General features: G+C 40.3%; 1 protein-coding gene across 4 annotated transcripts in view; it reads left to right on the top strand.

The window, feature by feature from the left end:
• Tead1 (TEA domain transcription factor 1) overlaps window positions 1–17,264 on the top strand; it is a 247,125-nt gene that overhangs the window by 68,625 nt on the left and 161,236 nt on the right. For 2 of the 4 annotated variants that reach the window (XM_090348134.1, XM_090348133.1), the window contains exons 1-2: window positions 2,336–2,388; window positions 7,171–7,426. In XM_090348134.1, the coding sequence (XP_090204260.1) occupies window positions 7,270–7,426 (157 nt within the window). In that variant the 5' untranslated portion in view covers window positions 2,336–2,388; window positions 7,171–7,269. Of the gene's footprint in view, window positions 1–2,335; window positions 2,389–7,170; window positions 7,427–17,264 lie in introns of those variants that run through there. The other 2 variants (XM_090348135.1, XM_090348136.1) reach the window with 1 other exon arrangement.

Below are 17,264 nucleotides of genomic sequence, written 5' to 3'. Positions count from 1 at the left end.
GCCCTTCTCTTCTTTCTCCACCATTCTTCATCTCTTCCTTTTTGCCCTCTACCTTGCTCACAGTTGTATTTACCTACTCTTCCTTTCTCCATTTATCTGCCCCCACATCTTTTGATTTTAGCTGTTGTTGTGCCTGAATAATGGTATCACATAATTTGATAATTGGGTATGTTGTGTTATTGTTTAGAATATATTACCTTCTTAGAATATATTACCTTTTTCTGTTGTGTTGATTTTGTATTTGGTAGGAATTCTTAACGTACTGAAGATACAATTCTTTTTTTTTTTTTTTTTTGTGGGCCATGGAGATTGAGCTCGGCCTGGGCACTGTCCCTGAGTTCTTCAGCTCAAGGCTACCGCCCTACCCTTGATCCAAGCCCCACTTCCCATTTTCTAGAGGTTAATTGGAGATTAGAGTCTCAGGTCCTTTTGTGCTACGGCTACCTTGATCCTCAGATCTCAGCCTCCTGTGTAGCTAGGATTACAAGTGTGAGTCATCTCGCCCAGCTAGTGGTTTTTTTTGTGAAAGGAAGTTTTTAACTGTAACACAATCCATCTTATCATTTTTTCTCTCTCCCCTTTCCCCCCATTTGAGTTGAGTCTCACTGTGTTTGTTCCCTACAATGGTCTTGAATTCCTGGGCTCAAGCCACCCTGCTGCCCCAGTCTCTAATACAGCAAGGACCAGGCATACATTACCAGGTCTGGTTACATTTTTCCCTTTTAAAGTAGTATTTACCTGAAAGAAGGTTATAGAGATAATCTGTTGGGTTTTCTCCTAAATCCTTTTGTTTTGTTGTTACTTTCAGATCTGACATCTATTTCAGATTAATTATAGGCTCTGATATGTGGTAAGGTTCAAGTTTTATTTTTTTCATATGGATATCAGTTAACCTGAGTTTATTCAGAACAATGCCTTTCCTCAAATGAAATGAATGTATAAGTATGAGTTCATTTCTGGACTCTATTTAGATGCTGGTCTGTTTTATGTATCTTTATGTTCAAACCATGCTGTTGATGAATAGTCTTTGCTACATCTTATTTAGCCCAGTCTGGTCTAGACTCATTATCTTTCTGTCTCAGCCTGTACTGGTGTTAGAAATATGTACTACCATGCTCTACTTGAAATGAGTTTTAATATAGGCCACTGTAAATCCTTCTATTTTGGTTCTTTTCTTGAGTATTATGCAAGAGCTGGATTTATTCCAACAGCTTAGTTTTAGTTGTTTTTATCATGTCCCAGTTTTCATTTGACATTCTAATGTATAGGACACTGTCCTGTGTCTTACAGATCACCCAGGTTCAGTATCTGCTCCCTAGGATTTTTTTTTTTTTTTTTTTTTGGTCATGGGGCCACACACTCTCCCAGCCACATGCATATTCTTGAGACAGATTCTGTGTTATCCAGACTTGCCTCAGGTTTGCTGTCTTCCTGCTTCAGCCTTCTGAGTAGCTAGGTGTCCATCACTATGCTTGGGCTTCTTTTGATTTTTAAGTATAGTGAACCGTACCAACCGAAAGAATGATATTTTGTATAGGTCAATGATGAAGGAATATTCTTAGTAAGCTTACTTCACCTGAAACATTTTCTTTATAGACCTGTTAGAATTAGATAACTTGTTTTGTACTTTTCTTGGTTACCTTTGTTTTCATCGGTATTTCCCTGATAACTTCCTGTGATAAACTCTGGAAAGAAGCTTATGTTTCTGGGATGAATTGTGCTTCCCAGTGTTTGTTAACCATCTTCTGGGTATTCATGGTGTTAAAAGGAGACAGGAAAGGTAGGGTATCTGTTCTCAACGGTTAATAATAATTTCTGAGATGGGAAGGTAGTTCTTCTAGGCTGGTAATGCAGAGTGGTAGTGCATAAAGTCAATCACAGTTTTTCTTGAGCTGTCACCAGGGCATGTACTTAGGACTGACAGAGCAGAGAATAAGTTAGGGAATCTCCGGATAGTAAGGCTAAGTCCTCTAATGGGGTGCTCGTGACCAGAGGCTTAGTGAAGAGGTATTGGCTTGTTGATGGGATTCTGTTGATACTGAAATAACTTTTGAAAATGAGGAGTAATTATCCACTCTTTTCCTACTGAAAGTAGAGAGAACCTATTGACGATTGGAGAATATGACACCAAGGCCCACTGGTTGCTGCTGATTGCCTAACAGTTGTTGCCTTGGTTCTGGGTCTGAGTTCTCTGGGAGTTCTGCTGCTCCGTCTCTGGTGGTTGCTGTGAAATCCGGACTGCTGATTTCAACCTGTGTTAACTCAGTCCACTTATTAGGAAGTTTGGCTAGTGCCTGAAATGCTTTGAAAATTAGATACCTCACTTTACATATGCAAAAGCAATTAACTGTCATTAGCACCTGACATTCCTCCCAACTGCCCAGAGAGGTGAGTCAATGTTATCACTATTCATTAGGAATTAACTAGACTGTTCTTGATGATGTCAGTTGTAGAAGGGTTGGGAATTCAGCACTGCCTCCTTTCCGACTGTGGAATGAGAGTATCAGACTCACAATATACTCTCACCTGGAGAAGTGACTCTGACATTGAGCTTCTGTGAAGTATGTGACTTTAGGTAACTTATTTATATCACTGGATCTTTTACAAATAGAAATGATACTCAAGTAGGTCAGTTCTGTTATTAAAGATCAAAAGGCAAAATATTTTGTCATTTTACTTTAAACCTGGTTCACCTGAAGGACAGAGAGTGTGGATTTGAGTTATCAGGACATACTGGAAGTAAAGCTGCTTTTCCCCTTAGTCTTTTTGGAGGGCAATGTTTCTCTCCTTTTTTTGCGGGGAGGGAGTCATGGAGCTTGAACTTTGGGCCTGAGCACTGTCCCTAAGCTCGTCATTTCAAGGCTACTGCCCTACCCTTGAGCCATAGCCCCACTTCCCGTTTTCTAGTGAGTGATTAATTGGAGATAAGAGTCTCACAGCTTTGTATTGCCTGGGCTGGCTTTGAACCGAGATCCTCAGATCTCATCCTCCTGAGTAGCTAGTTTTACCAGGTGAGCCACTGTGCCTGGCTTGGAGCGCAATATTTCTCTTAAGAGAAAAATTTGGGTTTTCAGTAAGTTCACAGTGACCTTCAAACTGAAATGCATCATGTAATTGTATACTGTGTACCTTTCCAACTCTGTGACTCATGTTTTAACCCTGCAATGGCTCCTGTCATGTCTACTTCTGACATCTATTCAACTGGTAGACATTTTTGTCCTTACCTCTACTTCCATTTCCACTCCCTGACTCAACTCATATTTGCTTTACTAATTTCTACCCCTTTAGATTTCTTCTATAGCTATTTGTTTGGCTTCAGGTCTTTATTTTCTTCCATTTTTCTGTTATCTCCAGCTCTCCGTTAGTGGTCAGTAGAAAGGGAATAAAGAGGTAAAATATTCTCCTTAAAATTACATTTGTTCATAATAAAAAGAAATTTAGATCTTAAAGGATCCAATGCTATTTGTTTCACGGAATAATGATTAACCATCAATACAAAAGAAATTTGATCAGAGTGACAACTTTTCACTATTGCAATTTAAAATTTCCATTTAATCTCTGTCAACTCAAGTTCTTGAACTTTTGAGATAAGATCTTGCTATGTAACCCAGGCTGGTCTTGAGCTCTTCTCTACTCTCCCGTCTCAGCCTTCTAAGTGTTGGTATTATAGGCATGTACCACCATGTCAAAACCCAGTTGAGTCTTGATATCAATCCACACATATATTTACCTCCTGTACTTAATTGACTTTTAAATTAGAAGCTGACTCCCATGGCCAACGGATGTAAGGGAAGATGAAGAGTTCAGTACTGCAGGTACAAATATTATCCATATAATTTACTTGACTAGGCTTTTCTTTGGATAGGATTTTGTTAGGTGCCTTGAATTCTTGAACTTGCCTGGGATTGCAGGTATGTGCTACCATGTCTAGTTTAATTAGATCATCATGTTAGTGATAAGCAGGTGCTAATTGCTATGCATTCAAGATTGGGTCACTTTGAGTGGTAGTTAACTAGTTCCACATGTTTTTCAGATACTCCTTAAGTGTTACTGGTCTTAGAGCCGCTAGCTATAGGGAAAGTTTCCAGGATGAGATGAATTTTGAGCTGAGGAATGGAATGTCAGAATAGTTATTTCGGTATCTGGTATGGGGAGCTTCTTTTAGCCAGCTCCCATCTTGTGATTGGAAACTCTCTGCCCATACAGGGCTTCATCTTACAATTGGATTGTAAAACCAAGGCCTGAGTAAGTTCGTGGATTATGTATCTGATGGTTTATGGGGCTTTGTGCTGGGCCATATCCAGAGGAGGTAATTCCACCCTGCTGAGCTCTAGTTGACTACATTGCAAGAGCATGGACACAGTATTCCCTTTTCAGTAAGCGAATCAAAACATGGCAGCAATTAGAAAGAGTTTGTGCTTCCTGAGTACATAGACTAATTAATGCTGGCTAGTGTTATGTTCCTTAAAAAACTAAGGACATGGGATTCTTAGCCTCTTTAAATTTATTTCTAAGATTATCTGTGAATATTGAGAGCTGAGGATGAATGGATCCATTTATGAGGGATGGGTGTCTGGTCCGAAAGCCCTTCAGGAGCCTGACATGTTTCCTGTCATACATAATTGGGTATGAGATTTGCTCTGGTAAGGGGTGAATATATCCCCAAGGGACAGATGGGTGAAGTTCAGTCAAGAAATGCGTATTAATCTCATTGATGGAAGAACTTCAAAATGCAGCGAGGAAGTGAGCATTACTGAGGAGGTAGTAGGTAGTAGTTCATTTTCGTTAGTGATGTCCAGGCATACACTGGCTATGAGATGTTTTAGAAGGCATTCCAAGTATTGTTGTAAGATGTATTGGTCTGGAGGCTGTGGCTTTTGGCTGCATGGTAAAGCTTACTGAAAGCTAACAAAGATCGTATCCCTTGAGCTAGCCCTCACTATCCAAGATTCCAGTCCTTCCAGATGTGGCGTGTGCTATATATCTTTAAGCATGGCTCCTTGGAGCTAAAAACATTCTGTCTAAGCTGCTCAAGGCCTGGCCTATGGTTCTGTATGTCTGTATTGCTTTTTTGTTGTTGTTGTTTGTTTCTTTCCATTTTACTTCAAGAGTCACCTCTTATTGTACTCAAACAGACTCTAGGGTGGTGTGCAGTTCAGTTTGAATTTTATAGGACTCTTAGATCCCAACACAAACTGTAATAGTTTGAGAATTCAAAAGGCCCACACTGCAGGCATTGTAAGGTTCATCTGGGGGTCAGTCACAAATCCCTTTCTTGTGGCATAATTTATACTTTGGCATTTGGCAATTTTTGAAGTCCTGTGTAAATGTACATGTGGTGGTAAGGAGTAGTAAATATTTTGCTGACAAGTTCTTTGATGGGTCAGTGGTTAGCATTCAAAGCCAGACAACCAAGTGTCTCTTTTTTTTTTTCTTTTACAAAATCTAAAGTTGCCAAATCCAAAAACCTGTCAGAGTGAGAAGCCAAAAGCACCCATTAGTTAGATCATTGATTTTGCAATCTGGATGTGCTTCAGAATGTCTGCACCTTAGAACTGCCCAGATTGACAGGCTGCAGAGAAGAATTGGGAGAGGGGAAGAAAGAAGGCTCATTGCTATCATGTGATGGTCCTGGAATGTAGACTAGGCCACTCAAACCTGCTTTTCCTCTTAGTGCCTTGGAATATTGCATGTACTTGATGGAGTGAGAAAGATGGTAGCAGTAGTCACACACACAACCTACCTACTCAGGCTCTGTGCCTCTCTCTTTCCATCTATCCCCAAGAGCAATTCTTTTCCCTCACTTGGAGAGGACTTTGAGTTAATGATCTGATGTCCTTTCCTACAAAGGAATATTGATATGTTAGTGTGAAGACAGCAGGGAGTACTGGATTAGATCATTTTCACACTGGTGTTATACCAGTGTGACATTTGTTTAGAAAGCTTATCCTTTGTGACCATAGCTTATATGCATAATGCAAGGAGTGTATCTTTAGGACGATTTCTTGGGTTCTGTAATCTTCAGTGCTACAGGAAAATAAATGAAAGACTTCTCTCAGTTTCATGCAATTGGGAATTCAGAGTAGGCTATCAGAGTGCCCATGTAGGTGGAAAACAGTTTCACAAGGTTGGCAGGCACTTGTGGTAGGTGTTGAAGGAAAGATGGAGTGGGAGTGACTTTTGATAACTTTTTTTTTTTTTTGTGCCAGTCCTGGGGTTTGAACTCAGGAACTGAGCACTGTCCTTGGGCTTTCTCAAGGTTAGAGCTCATTTGAGTCACAGCACCACTTTTGGCTTTTTCTATTTATGTGGTACCAAGGAATGGAACACAGGTCTTTGTGCATGCTAGGTAAGCACTGTACCACTAGGCCAAACTCTCAGCTCCCATTGACACCTTCTTTAAGATTCAGGAGATGACAGTGGCTAAGTGTACTAACATATAGTTAGTTCAGAGAATAGCCAGGGAAAGAGCCTAAAACATTTGATATATCCCTAGTTACTCAGAAGGCTGAGATCTGAGGATCATGGTTCTAAGCCACCTCAGGCAGGAAAGTCTGTGAGACTCCTATCTCTAATAAACTATTTAGGAAAAGCTGGAAGTGGCTCCTATGGCTCAAGTGATAGAGCATTAGTCCTGAGCAAAAGAGCTCAGGGACACCCTTCCCCCATACACACAAGATACCAGTTATTACAATAAGGCTGACATCTTTTACTTTGTTTTCTTATTTTTTCCCTTTAAAAAATGATCTTTAAGTAGTTGTACAAAGAGGTTTTAATTCAACCTGTCAGTTTATGAGTATAGTATCACTCCTTTCATCATTCTGCTCTTGCATTTTCTTACAAATGGCTTGTTCTGCTGTGGAGAACTATCATTGAGCAGTGAGCAGTGTTCCTGCGGCGCGCCCCCCCCCCCCATAGGTGGTAGGCATTTGGTAAAAATTCCAATGAATCCCTTTGGTGAAGATGATCTAGCCTCAGCCTCCTGTTGCATTTTAGTAGGGGTGATTCACACCATACACACATGGAGTTTAAAAGCCTTATGGATCTCAACATTTCACAAGGGTTATTCTGTAACAAAAACTGGCAACTGAGGAACTTGCAGTGGCACTAGCAAGAGCAGCATGTTTGTGGTTACCATGTTTTTACACTATTTTGTGATTTCTCTTCTAGGTTTATTTTCTTGAAAAGACTCCAGGCTTTGGCTTGGAAAATCCAACCGCCAAAATTGAGCCCAGCAGCTGGAGCGGCAGCGAAAGCCCTGCCGAGAACATGGAAAGGATGAGTGACTCTGCAGATAAGCCGATTGACAATGATGCAGAAGGGGTCTGGAGCCCCGACATTGAGCAGAGCTTTCAGGAGGCACTTGCTATCTATCCACCTTGTGGGAGGAGAAAAATTATCTTATCAGATGAAGGCAAAATGTATGGTAAGTGGCCTGGAACACTCCTTTGAAATCCTACATCCTGCTGTGTGTGGTGGCAGGGGATGGATTTTGCTGGCCTTCTAGCAAGCTCCATTTATTGTGTTGTATTTGGATGATCTTTATAGAATTATAATTCCTCATCCAAGGAACCAAAGAGAAGGGTCAGCAATGGATCACTGGGAAATCACTGCCTGGACTCCTCCAAGTTTTTCATTGTACACAAGCTCTATCTAAAGGGAATGTTACCACTTGGTTCCCGATAACTGGTGCTATGGAGCAATGGGACCTGTGGCCATCAGATATCTTTTTTTTTTTTTGTAATTAATAGAAGGGTTACATTATATTCACCAGATAGAGCCATGAGATATCTTGATTGCCTCTCCTTTGCTCTCACATAACCCTCCGGCACAAACATCCCACCCCCACAGAGAGTCCATAATCTAGGTGTTTATATGAAGCCTATCTTAAAAAACAAAACAACAAAACAACAGCTATCACTTGAAAAACCTTGTACAGATCAAGATAAAACACATGTGTGGGATTGATCAGACCCTGGAATAGCCATTTGCAGCTCAGCTGTCAGTTGCAGTTAAATGGGCAGCTGAGACATTTCCTCCTTCCTCCCCCAGCCTTTCTCTGGTCTCCCCTTCTATAGACAGGCATCTTACAGGGTACTGAAGTTAACTCTAAGGGTGCAAGAGGGTGAGAACAGTTCATTAGATGGCCTAGAATCCAAAGGCAACAGCAACAAGTGCCCACCCACTGGTCCTGACTAGCTTGAGATTGGCTGGTTTGGGCATTCCCTTTTTCTTCCTTAAATGCTTCCAGTTGAAGACTCGCATTTTTTGGCTGCTTACCTTTTGGGAAACAGATGGCAGGTGATTACTTGTACACATCGCTTGTCTTAATTGGGCATACTGAGTTGACAGAGTTTGCACGGTAGCAGATTCTAAAGAAATACAAACAAATAACCTAAACTCAAAGAGAACTGGCTCAGGAACTACCTGAGGTTAACTTATTACGGGAGTGGTTTATTTCTAAGTAATTTCAACTCTTCTGCATAATAGGGTGTTGTACCTTTAATCCTGCACTTCTCTATCAGGAGCCATAGGAGGCTGCTGTTCAAACTAGTAGAGTCTGCTGAGGGGAAAGCAGATGGTGGTGCAGCTGCCACCAGCTGTGCCCCTGCCTGCCCTCCCCTTCTAACGTGGATGATGTAATGGAAACAAGGACAGTTTTGCTTTCTGCAGTATTGGAGCCTCTCAGCCTGTTATACCAGGGTGATGAGGGAGGAAAGGGAGCCCAAACCTTCAGCATTGTTTTAGGGTCTCTTGATCTTTTGTAGCCAAATAATCACCTTTGTTATCTAGTGAAGTGGAGTTGGGATGAAATACCTTGGCTGCTGTGGGTAGATAGTTTCAGGGCCTTAGGTAGTATATGTTTGTTTCTCTCTCAGGATGTGAGGCCCTCTGCTTGCCTGCTCTCAGAAGCTTGCTTGTCTTCCTATCTGAAGATGAAGCTCATCTTTTTAAAAAGCACCTTAATCTTTAAGCCTTCTTTGAAGATAACTTTCTTACATGTACTGAAGAAGGACGGCTTTGGAACAGTACCTTGTACAACTCCCACTTACTTTTCAATGCATTGTTTTAATCTAAAATAATAGTATTAGGCCAGGCACTAGGGTCTCATACCTGTAATCCTAGCTACTCAGGAGTCTGTGAAGAAAAGTCCCTATGTAAGACTCTTATGGAAGTAGAGCTGTGGTTCAAAGTGATAGCGTGCTAGCCTTGAAAAGTTCAGGGATAGCACCCAGGCCCAGAGTTTAAGCTCTACAATCCTCCCACCCCCACCAAAGTATTGGATTCACTGTAAAATAATATTAGTTAATAATTTATTTGTATTTTTTTCTTTTTTGCCAGTCCTGAAGCTTGAACTCTGGGCCTGAGCACTGTCCTTAGGCTTTCTCAAGACTAGAACTCTACCACTTGAGCCAAAGCACCATTCCCATCTATTTCTATATATGTGGTACAGCAGAATCGAACCTGGGTCTTTGTGCATGCTAGGAAAGCACTGTACCACTAGGCCAAACTCCCCACCCCATGGAATAATTTTTGTACTATATTTCTCACTAGTCATACCAGCTGCCCATTCTTGAGTCATCTAAGGCATACAGAACAAAAGTTAATTTTTTCTAACTCTAGCTTTCTTCTCCATGGAGATTTTTTTCTTTTTAGATAGCCATGGTAGATTTAAACAATTTGCTTATAAGTCAACCATATAAGTACTTTTATGTGAAAATAATTGTGTATGAGCTCTTGTGTTAGGAGCTAGGTTTTAGAGGCAGCAGGCTAGGAAACTGAACAGTGAGAGGATGCGTGGTTTGATCAATGGTAAACTTAAATAGTTTTATACTTGGTCCATAAAAAAGATGGTAAAGAAGATATTATGAATGTGTTCTTGAGACTTTTCCCTATTGTGCTGTGTATAGTTCTTGCAGTACTTTTAACTTAGTTGAATGATCATTTATTGGGAAATGTCATGCTGGTTGTGGGAACATGTGGGAACAAAATAACTCAGATTCTGAGTACTTTCTGAGTGTACATATTCTTTTAGTATATATTCTTTTGCCTTAAGTCAGTGCTACATTTGCTGACTGTATTTGTGGCCAACCTGATTTAAGATAGCTAGTCCTTATAAAGGAGAGGCAGTAAGAATTGGTTTTGCTGGTTGTGGGTTTTCAGCAGGTAGCGCATCCAGCCTGCAGGATTTTGGTTCCTGATTGTAGTTTAAGATAGATTTTCAGTTGCCACCCATTTCCCTGGGGGACAAAACATCCCATTCACTTCTTTCTCTTTGGTCAACTTGGTAGAGTTTTCTACTGCTGCCTTGAAGTGAAATATGGTAGTTGGTTGGCTTCTGGGAAGTGGAGAATGGCCCCCTTCAGAAGAGAATGCTTATGTGCCTGAGAGCTGCCTCTGCCTTCTTCTTGGACTCAGGGTGAGGAAAGCTGATTGGGGAGCTTCTGCAGTGAGGCTGTAGCCACTTAGAACAGGGTTATGTCAGCAATATGGGGACCAGAGGTACTGTTCTTTGGCTTCTGGCCTGTTCTACATCATATTCATAAATCAGGACACAAACCAGATGAGGAAGCAGTGGTTCTTAAGTTCGTAAGAACATACTTTTTTAGTAAGGGATTTGAAAATGAAAGTATTGTAAGCATTTGGGGTTCTCTATAGTAAAATCAAAATAATTCAATGAGTGAAATACTAAGTGGTTGTTTTTTTTGTTTTTGTTTTTCCTTTTTTCCTCCTTGAGATCATTATTCCAATATTTCTGAGTATTTATAGAATGCTTTGTGATATCACTAAACCTGAGCCATTGGTGAAGCAAGGTCAAATGATTTATTTTGGTAATGAAATTTCCTCCCTGGTTGACAGTAGAGCAAATGCAGTCCTGGGAAGGAGGGAGTGGAAAGCTCTCTTTATGATGAGGAGATAGCTTATTTCTCTCTGCTACCTTGGCTTTTGGAGTAGCCGAGACTTTATGTAGTTGGTCTTTATATGCAAACAGATTGCATTTTGCCTTGGGATCCTTAATGTATAGTAGTTTTTCTTACAAGATTATTAGATAGAAGGGTTAAGACCACCTTTAGCTTTGTCCCTAAGGACCCATAATGCTTATTGCTGTGGGCTTTCTCTTTTTTGTCTCTTTCTCTTTCATTTGTTATCTTATTTTTACATAGTTGCATGTTTCTTTTTCTAGTCGATAGTTGGGGAGGAGATGGCAGGAGGTCAAGATGAGAGAGAAGTTCTTAGTCAACATGCTTCTCTGAAATTGGATTTTAGGGGAGTAGGAAATAGTTGAAAAGAAGATGAAACAAAGCAGGGAACCATGGGGATACCTGCATCTACTTCTTTCTGTAATTAAAGGTCTTGCAAGGTGGTCAGACATTTTCCAAATCAAATGAAGGTTCAGATAGAAACTTGTTTTTATTGGTTGTTGGCCCTAAGGGCAGACACAGCCCTTTACAGTTTGGAGTTTGTAATTATTATGATCCTGGTCCTATATTTGCAGATCTCAGACTTTGGACAGTTGCTTTACCCCTCAATGTCTCAATTTCCTCAGCTGCAAAAAAGAGTTAAATAGACCTTACTTTATAGGATCATCATAGAATTAAATGAAGTAATTGTGATCAGGGGGTACATCTTTCCCCCTCAAACAGCAGCTGGCATTCAGTGAGGGCGACATAAGTGTTTATGAGCCGAAAACAAAGAAGTATTCTTTGCCTTGTACTGTGCTAAAGGTTTTACATGTATTTTTCCAACGAATACTCCTAACAGTGCTCTGAGGTAGTATTGTGATCCCTACTTATGGATGGGGACGCTGACAGGGGTAAGATGGCTTATTGCAGTTGGGCATTGAAGTGATGCAACTAAAACATTTTGAATCTAGGTCTCACTAATCTGGGGTCTTCTCACTGGATTTTGTTCTTTGCTTGATATAGGCCATTAGGCCTCTATCATCATTGAGCACCAGCTTTTTTCCCAGTTCCGTGCTTAGCATGGTCAGGGATACTAAGAACCAGACTAACATAGTCCTTGCCCTCATGCAGCTCTCACAAGTTCATTTGCAAGAAACTGACCTGAGGTCAGGGCTATGTGCCAAAGATTTCTGGGAAGGCTAAGGGCTCTTTGAAGACGATCACCTTCCACTTAGTCTTTTGAAGACTGTTCTTGGCTATCAAAGTGCAGGACACCTGGCCTGATGCTGGCAGGAAAAGAGCATCTCAAATAGCATGGCAGGGAGGATGCAGATCACAAGGCTGGCCCCAGTGGTGGCCAGGAAGATACTTGGAAGGGTCTAGTGCCCTAGGACCCTATAAACAATCTTGGCCCAGGAATTGCTAGACAGTGATAATGATATTCTCCCTTTGTGAGCAAATGCTTTAGGGTCTTTGCTTAGGCCAGCTCCATGAAGAAATAATTTCTTACTGGATTTTAGGCTTACTGGTTAATCCTAGAGACTAACTACAGAAAATGTATAAGTGTCTCTGACCTAGCTGTCTGTACTTGCTGACCCATGTCCTGGCCAGTCAAGGAGTAGACCTTTGCTTGCTTTACAGTACCACAAAATGCTGGGGGTAGAACTGACCAGTGGACATCATAGTGAGAATGCCCACGAGCAAGTATGAGTGTATGCCAGTTAGTTAGTGCAGCTAGAGAGGTTGACCTTGCAGGTTGTCAGGCTCCTGCTGACACAGACTTGTTTGAGACTATACAGGACCATCTTTCTATAAGAGAGGAACCGACTCTCTTAGCACCTTTGTGAGTATCTGGAGAGTAACAATGGCAGTGGAGTCTTGTCTTCAGAGGCCTTGGTGTAGAAATAGCTAGAGAATCTGGGCTCTGCAAAGTTTTCAAGTTTTGGAAAAGTTCTCCAGTTATATATCATATCGCATCTTCAACTTCTTTCTGACCTGTTGTTTCAAGCTGTTTGGTTAGAAATGTGAAGCACTGAGAGTTTTGCCCCTAGTAGAAGCTAGAAGTGGAAGCTTACCTATCTCCTGAAGGCCCTGTTGTTGGGCCTGGATCTCAGATGGTATCAGTAATGTTGAATATGTGCAGGTATGTTGTGGATTCACAGTTAAAGTGAAGAAAAGGCAGATAGTATAGTCTGTGAGCTGGGAGGCTCTCTTCTGTGAGAGGAACTAGCTAACAGCATAATAGAAAGATGTTTTATTTTGTTGTCTTAAGTTAAGAAACAAGAGCCCTTAGATTTTGTAATTTGGGTTGATAAAGAAATAGAAAGGATGTTTACTCCAAATAGGAACAGAAGGAAGGCAAGGGTTAATTCTAGAATTATTAGAACAGATGAGTAATGGGGGATTTTGAAATAGTTGGTTTCTGTGAGAGTGGCAAAGCCAGCGTCATCAGCATTTTGATTAGAAAGCTTAGTGGGGGAGGGGGTGTGCAAAGGTTTATACACAAGGTGTGAGGCCCTGTGCAACGTGGGTGAAAAATAGCCAATTAAGGATGGCTCAAGTATGGGTTGTAAGGGAGGAAAAGAATGCCTAGGTTATTACCAAATTACACTTTTAAATAGCTATGAGGCAGCAGTAGGTAGCCTGGGATCCAGGAACACATGGATTCATAAATTATTCTGTGAGGTCCTGCAGTGTGCAGGCCCTTTGTCTGTGGGGACAACAGATAGGAAATAATTGAAATGGATGATACATTTGAGAGATTGCCATGAGTCTGATATACTCTCATTATCTTGTGTATCTCTCCCCACAACCTAATGATATAGGTACTGTCCTACTCCCATTTTATAGCTGAGGAAGTGGAGGCCTGGCAGTGTCAATCTACTTCCTCAAGTTGATATAGCAGGTAAGTTCTAGAGCTGACATTTGGAGTCAAGCCATACAGTACAACTAATTAGAATAATGATGTGGAAGGAAGTTCATGTTGTACTAGAAATACACATAGTTGTGGTAGATCAGCCCAAATGATGAGTGTTTATCATTTGGGAATTTACCTGCATGTATTTCTGAAGGGGTGAATGAATCAAAATTACAGATAAGATGCTTATGTGATGCAACTTTGAACTTTGGGGGAAAAGACTACTTAGTAGTTTTATAACTTCCTTTGGACTGTAGGCTTCTTCCAGAATTTGCAAGGAAAAAAAACAAAAAACATGTTTGTGGTATAGTTTCAGGGTTCTTACATATAACTTTAGTTGGTGGTCTTGAGCTTACATACTTTTATGGTGTTGAACTATTATATATTGTGACTGTAGGAGAGGACACATAAGCCTGCATAGGGATAGCAGTATATAAAAGTGCTTTCCCAGTTTCTGTACAACCTGTGCAATTCCCTGGGGATTCAGCATTTATTAAGATGTTGTATGCACCAGAATTTATCCCTTTTTATTGTTGAGTAGTATCCCACGTATATATGTATTACAACTAGCATAATCTTTCACTTGTGTGAAACTGGGCTGATTCTAATTTTTGGTCATTTCAACTCTGCTATGAATATTCCTATGTAGGCTTTTGTATGGATTTAAATTTTTCCTTTCTGTGGAAGAAATGCTCAGAAAGAAAATTGCTCAGGTGATCATGGTATGTTCTCACCTTCAGTCTAGTTTCTCTGTGTTTTTACATGATTATTTTAGCCATTTGAATAGGTATATATTGATCTCATTAATTTCCTTATTGACTTACAGTGTCAGACATCTTTTCATTTGCCATCCATACTTCCTCTTAACAGAAATGTCAGTTCCTGTCTGTTGTCTTCATTTTGTACCCCGTAACATTTTATTATTGAGATGAGGGGATTCTTTGTTCTAGATACAAGTGTTTCATCAGGTTTGTAGTTTGCAAATATTTTCTCCTTTTCTCTTTAGCAGAGGAAAACATTGAGTAGAGCAAAAGTCTTAGTTTTTCCTGGGGTCTGGTTTATTAGCTTTCTCTTTTTATGATCCTGTTTTTGGCATCGAGTCTGAGAACCCATTGCCTAATCTGACATCCTGAAAACTTGTCTCCTTTGTTCTAAGTTTTATGATTTTCATTGCAGTCAGTTGGCAATTTAATTTTGAATTAAATTTTGTATAAAGACGAGAATTATTTTGAGGGAGCTTGTTAGCATGATTAAATAATGCCTTTATGTTTACAAGAGTGTTAGTGGGTTTTTATCCCTTGCTTGATAATGTCAAGGCTTGGGACTGGTGGTACGTGATTATGTACATCTAGGTTGGGACAGGGACAAGGGGAAGCTGAAAGGCTGGGTCATAGGCATGCTGTTCCGGGAGTATAGGAGAGGTAACAGAAAGTGTAATTGGTCATACACAGGGGAGGTAGCCTCTGAGATAAGAGATGGAGAGATTTTATGTCATGAGTTTCGAGGTGTTGTCACAAATGCTGATACATTGTCACAAAAAACTGACATGAATGAGAGCAGGTAGCTCTTAGAAATGAGGAACTAAAGCATTGTAAGCCTCATCTATATTGAAGTAGTTGATCGCTTTGATATTAAAATTCACAGTAGTAAAGTCTGAATTTCTATATAAAGTATAGTTACCCAAGATACTAGAGGAATTTCTTTGAGAAGAAAACAATTCCATAGATATGGATGGAAAGAAGTTGATGGAAATGAAAAAATAATATTTACTTAATAAATAGCAGATGGTACAATGGTGTAGAAGGAACTCTGGGGTCATAAGAAATGTTATCTTTACCTGCCTCCCACTTCCTTGGCTGCACCCACATTAAACTTGTTTGTGCTCTATCACTGGACCAGCCATAAACACATCTCTTGTCAACATCAGTCCAATGGGGCATTGGACTCAACATTGTTGAGAGAAAATGGACACATATATGGGAAAGGCCTTGACCTGAAGTATAAAAATAATACGTTTTGGGTGATGAAGGCCTGTTGGAAGAGTAGGAAAGATGTTGGAGCCATCAAACAGGATTAAGCTTTCAGGATTAGTTTAGAAGGGTGTTTGGTTAAGGAATGCATTTTCCTTTCTTAGTTTCTGCCAAAACAGGGTAGATTTTGGGAGTAGTGAGAACATTCTGAGCAGATTTCCCCAGATCAACCATAAATGAGGGACAGGACAATGGTAGGCGTAGCTTTCTGTAGCCTCAAAGAGGAAGATGGAGGGAATAGGTTTTTGGGTTCTAGCAACATAATTTTGGATTCTGATGAGTGTCAATTCTCTTCCTGCTGACTCCTCAATAAAGAGCTTTATACATCTTCTCTGGTAGCTGTGTAGTTCACATAGGAGTGTGTCTTCAGTTATTACTATATTATGTATGTTTGTTTCTCATTCCACTGAGAGTAAAGATTTAAAGTGGTCTATCTAAAAGTAGAAATTATTGTTATGATAATGATAGTTGTGCTCCATTGATCTCTTTAAGAAGAGGTGATATCTGACAACAGTCAACTTGACAGATTGTAAATATATAAATGTGTTGTGTGGGTAGCATCATAGAAAACAATCTGGAAGCATTTACAACATACCAAGGAGTTGTTGCAGGGAGATGGGATTATAGGAGACTTACTTCTATTACAGGATTCTGTATTAATAGGGTATATTTTTTTTAAATAGTGAACATATGTTACTTTTGGAATCAGAAGAAAAGAGATAATTATGTCAAGGTTATTTTTTTTCCTTCTGAGTTAAGAAATACTTATTAAAGAAAAAGATGGAGAATAGCAAAAAGTAGGAAGCAAACAAGAGTGCCTGGCACAGCTAGGGTACAGTATCTCCAGAGCTGAGTCGAGGGAGCCATAGCAGGGTCACAGTGAAGGAGGGCAGGGTTCAAACAGAGAGCAATTCTCCTGTCCACTTGGGGCGTCTGGGTAAGCATGGGAACAGGTGGTTAGGATGACTGCTGAGGTAGAGAGGCAGAACAGTGTTCTTATTATAGGTTTTAAGACATGGACTTTGGAGTTCAACAGGTGCTAGTCCACTTGGATCTGTCAGTCAGCAATCTTGACTAATGCTCACATTATTCTTATTTCATGCCTTTTGATAAAGTGGTGCTGGCAGAAGAAGAGAAACATTCACATCCTTTGCTCAAATGTCCATAGATTTAGTGCAAACAGCTTGCAGGAGCTGAATCTCAGCCTCATTAGTGTTTATCCTTTAGCTTGCATTTCAGAGTGGATGTTGTTTATTTCTGGAGGTTGGGGGGAGGGGAGGAGATGGAGAAGCTCTGTTTTAAAAATGCCAGTCATTTTTCTGATAACATGTTATTCTTTGTAACAGATTCCTAGCAAGTAATCTATTTGTGCTGCCTTTGGGCAGAAGAAGGTAGATTTAGAGTATGAAAACA

Source organism: Megascapheus bottae, chromosome 16, assembly GCF_031878675.1.
Source record: "Megascapheus bottae isolate mThoBot1 chromosome 16, mThoBot2.hap1, whole genome shotgun sequence".
NCBI lineage: Eukaryota > Metazoa > Chordata > Mammalia > Rodentia > Geomyidae > Megascapheus > Megascapheus bottae.
Note: the sequence above shows the minus strand (reverse complement) of the source record. Positions and strands in the feature narration are given on the sequence as shown.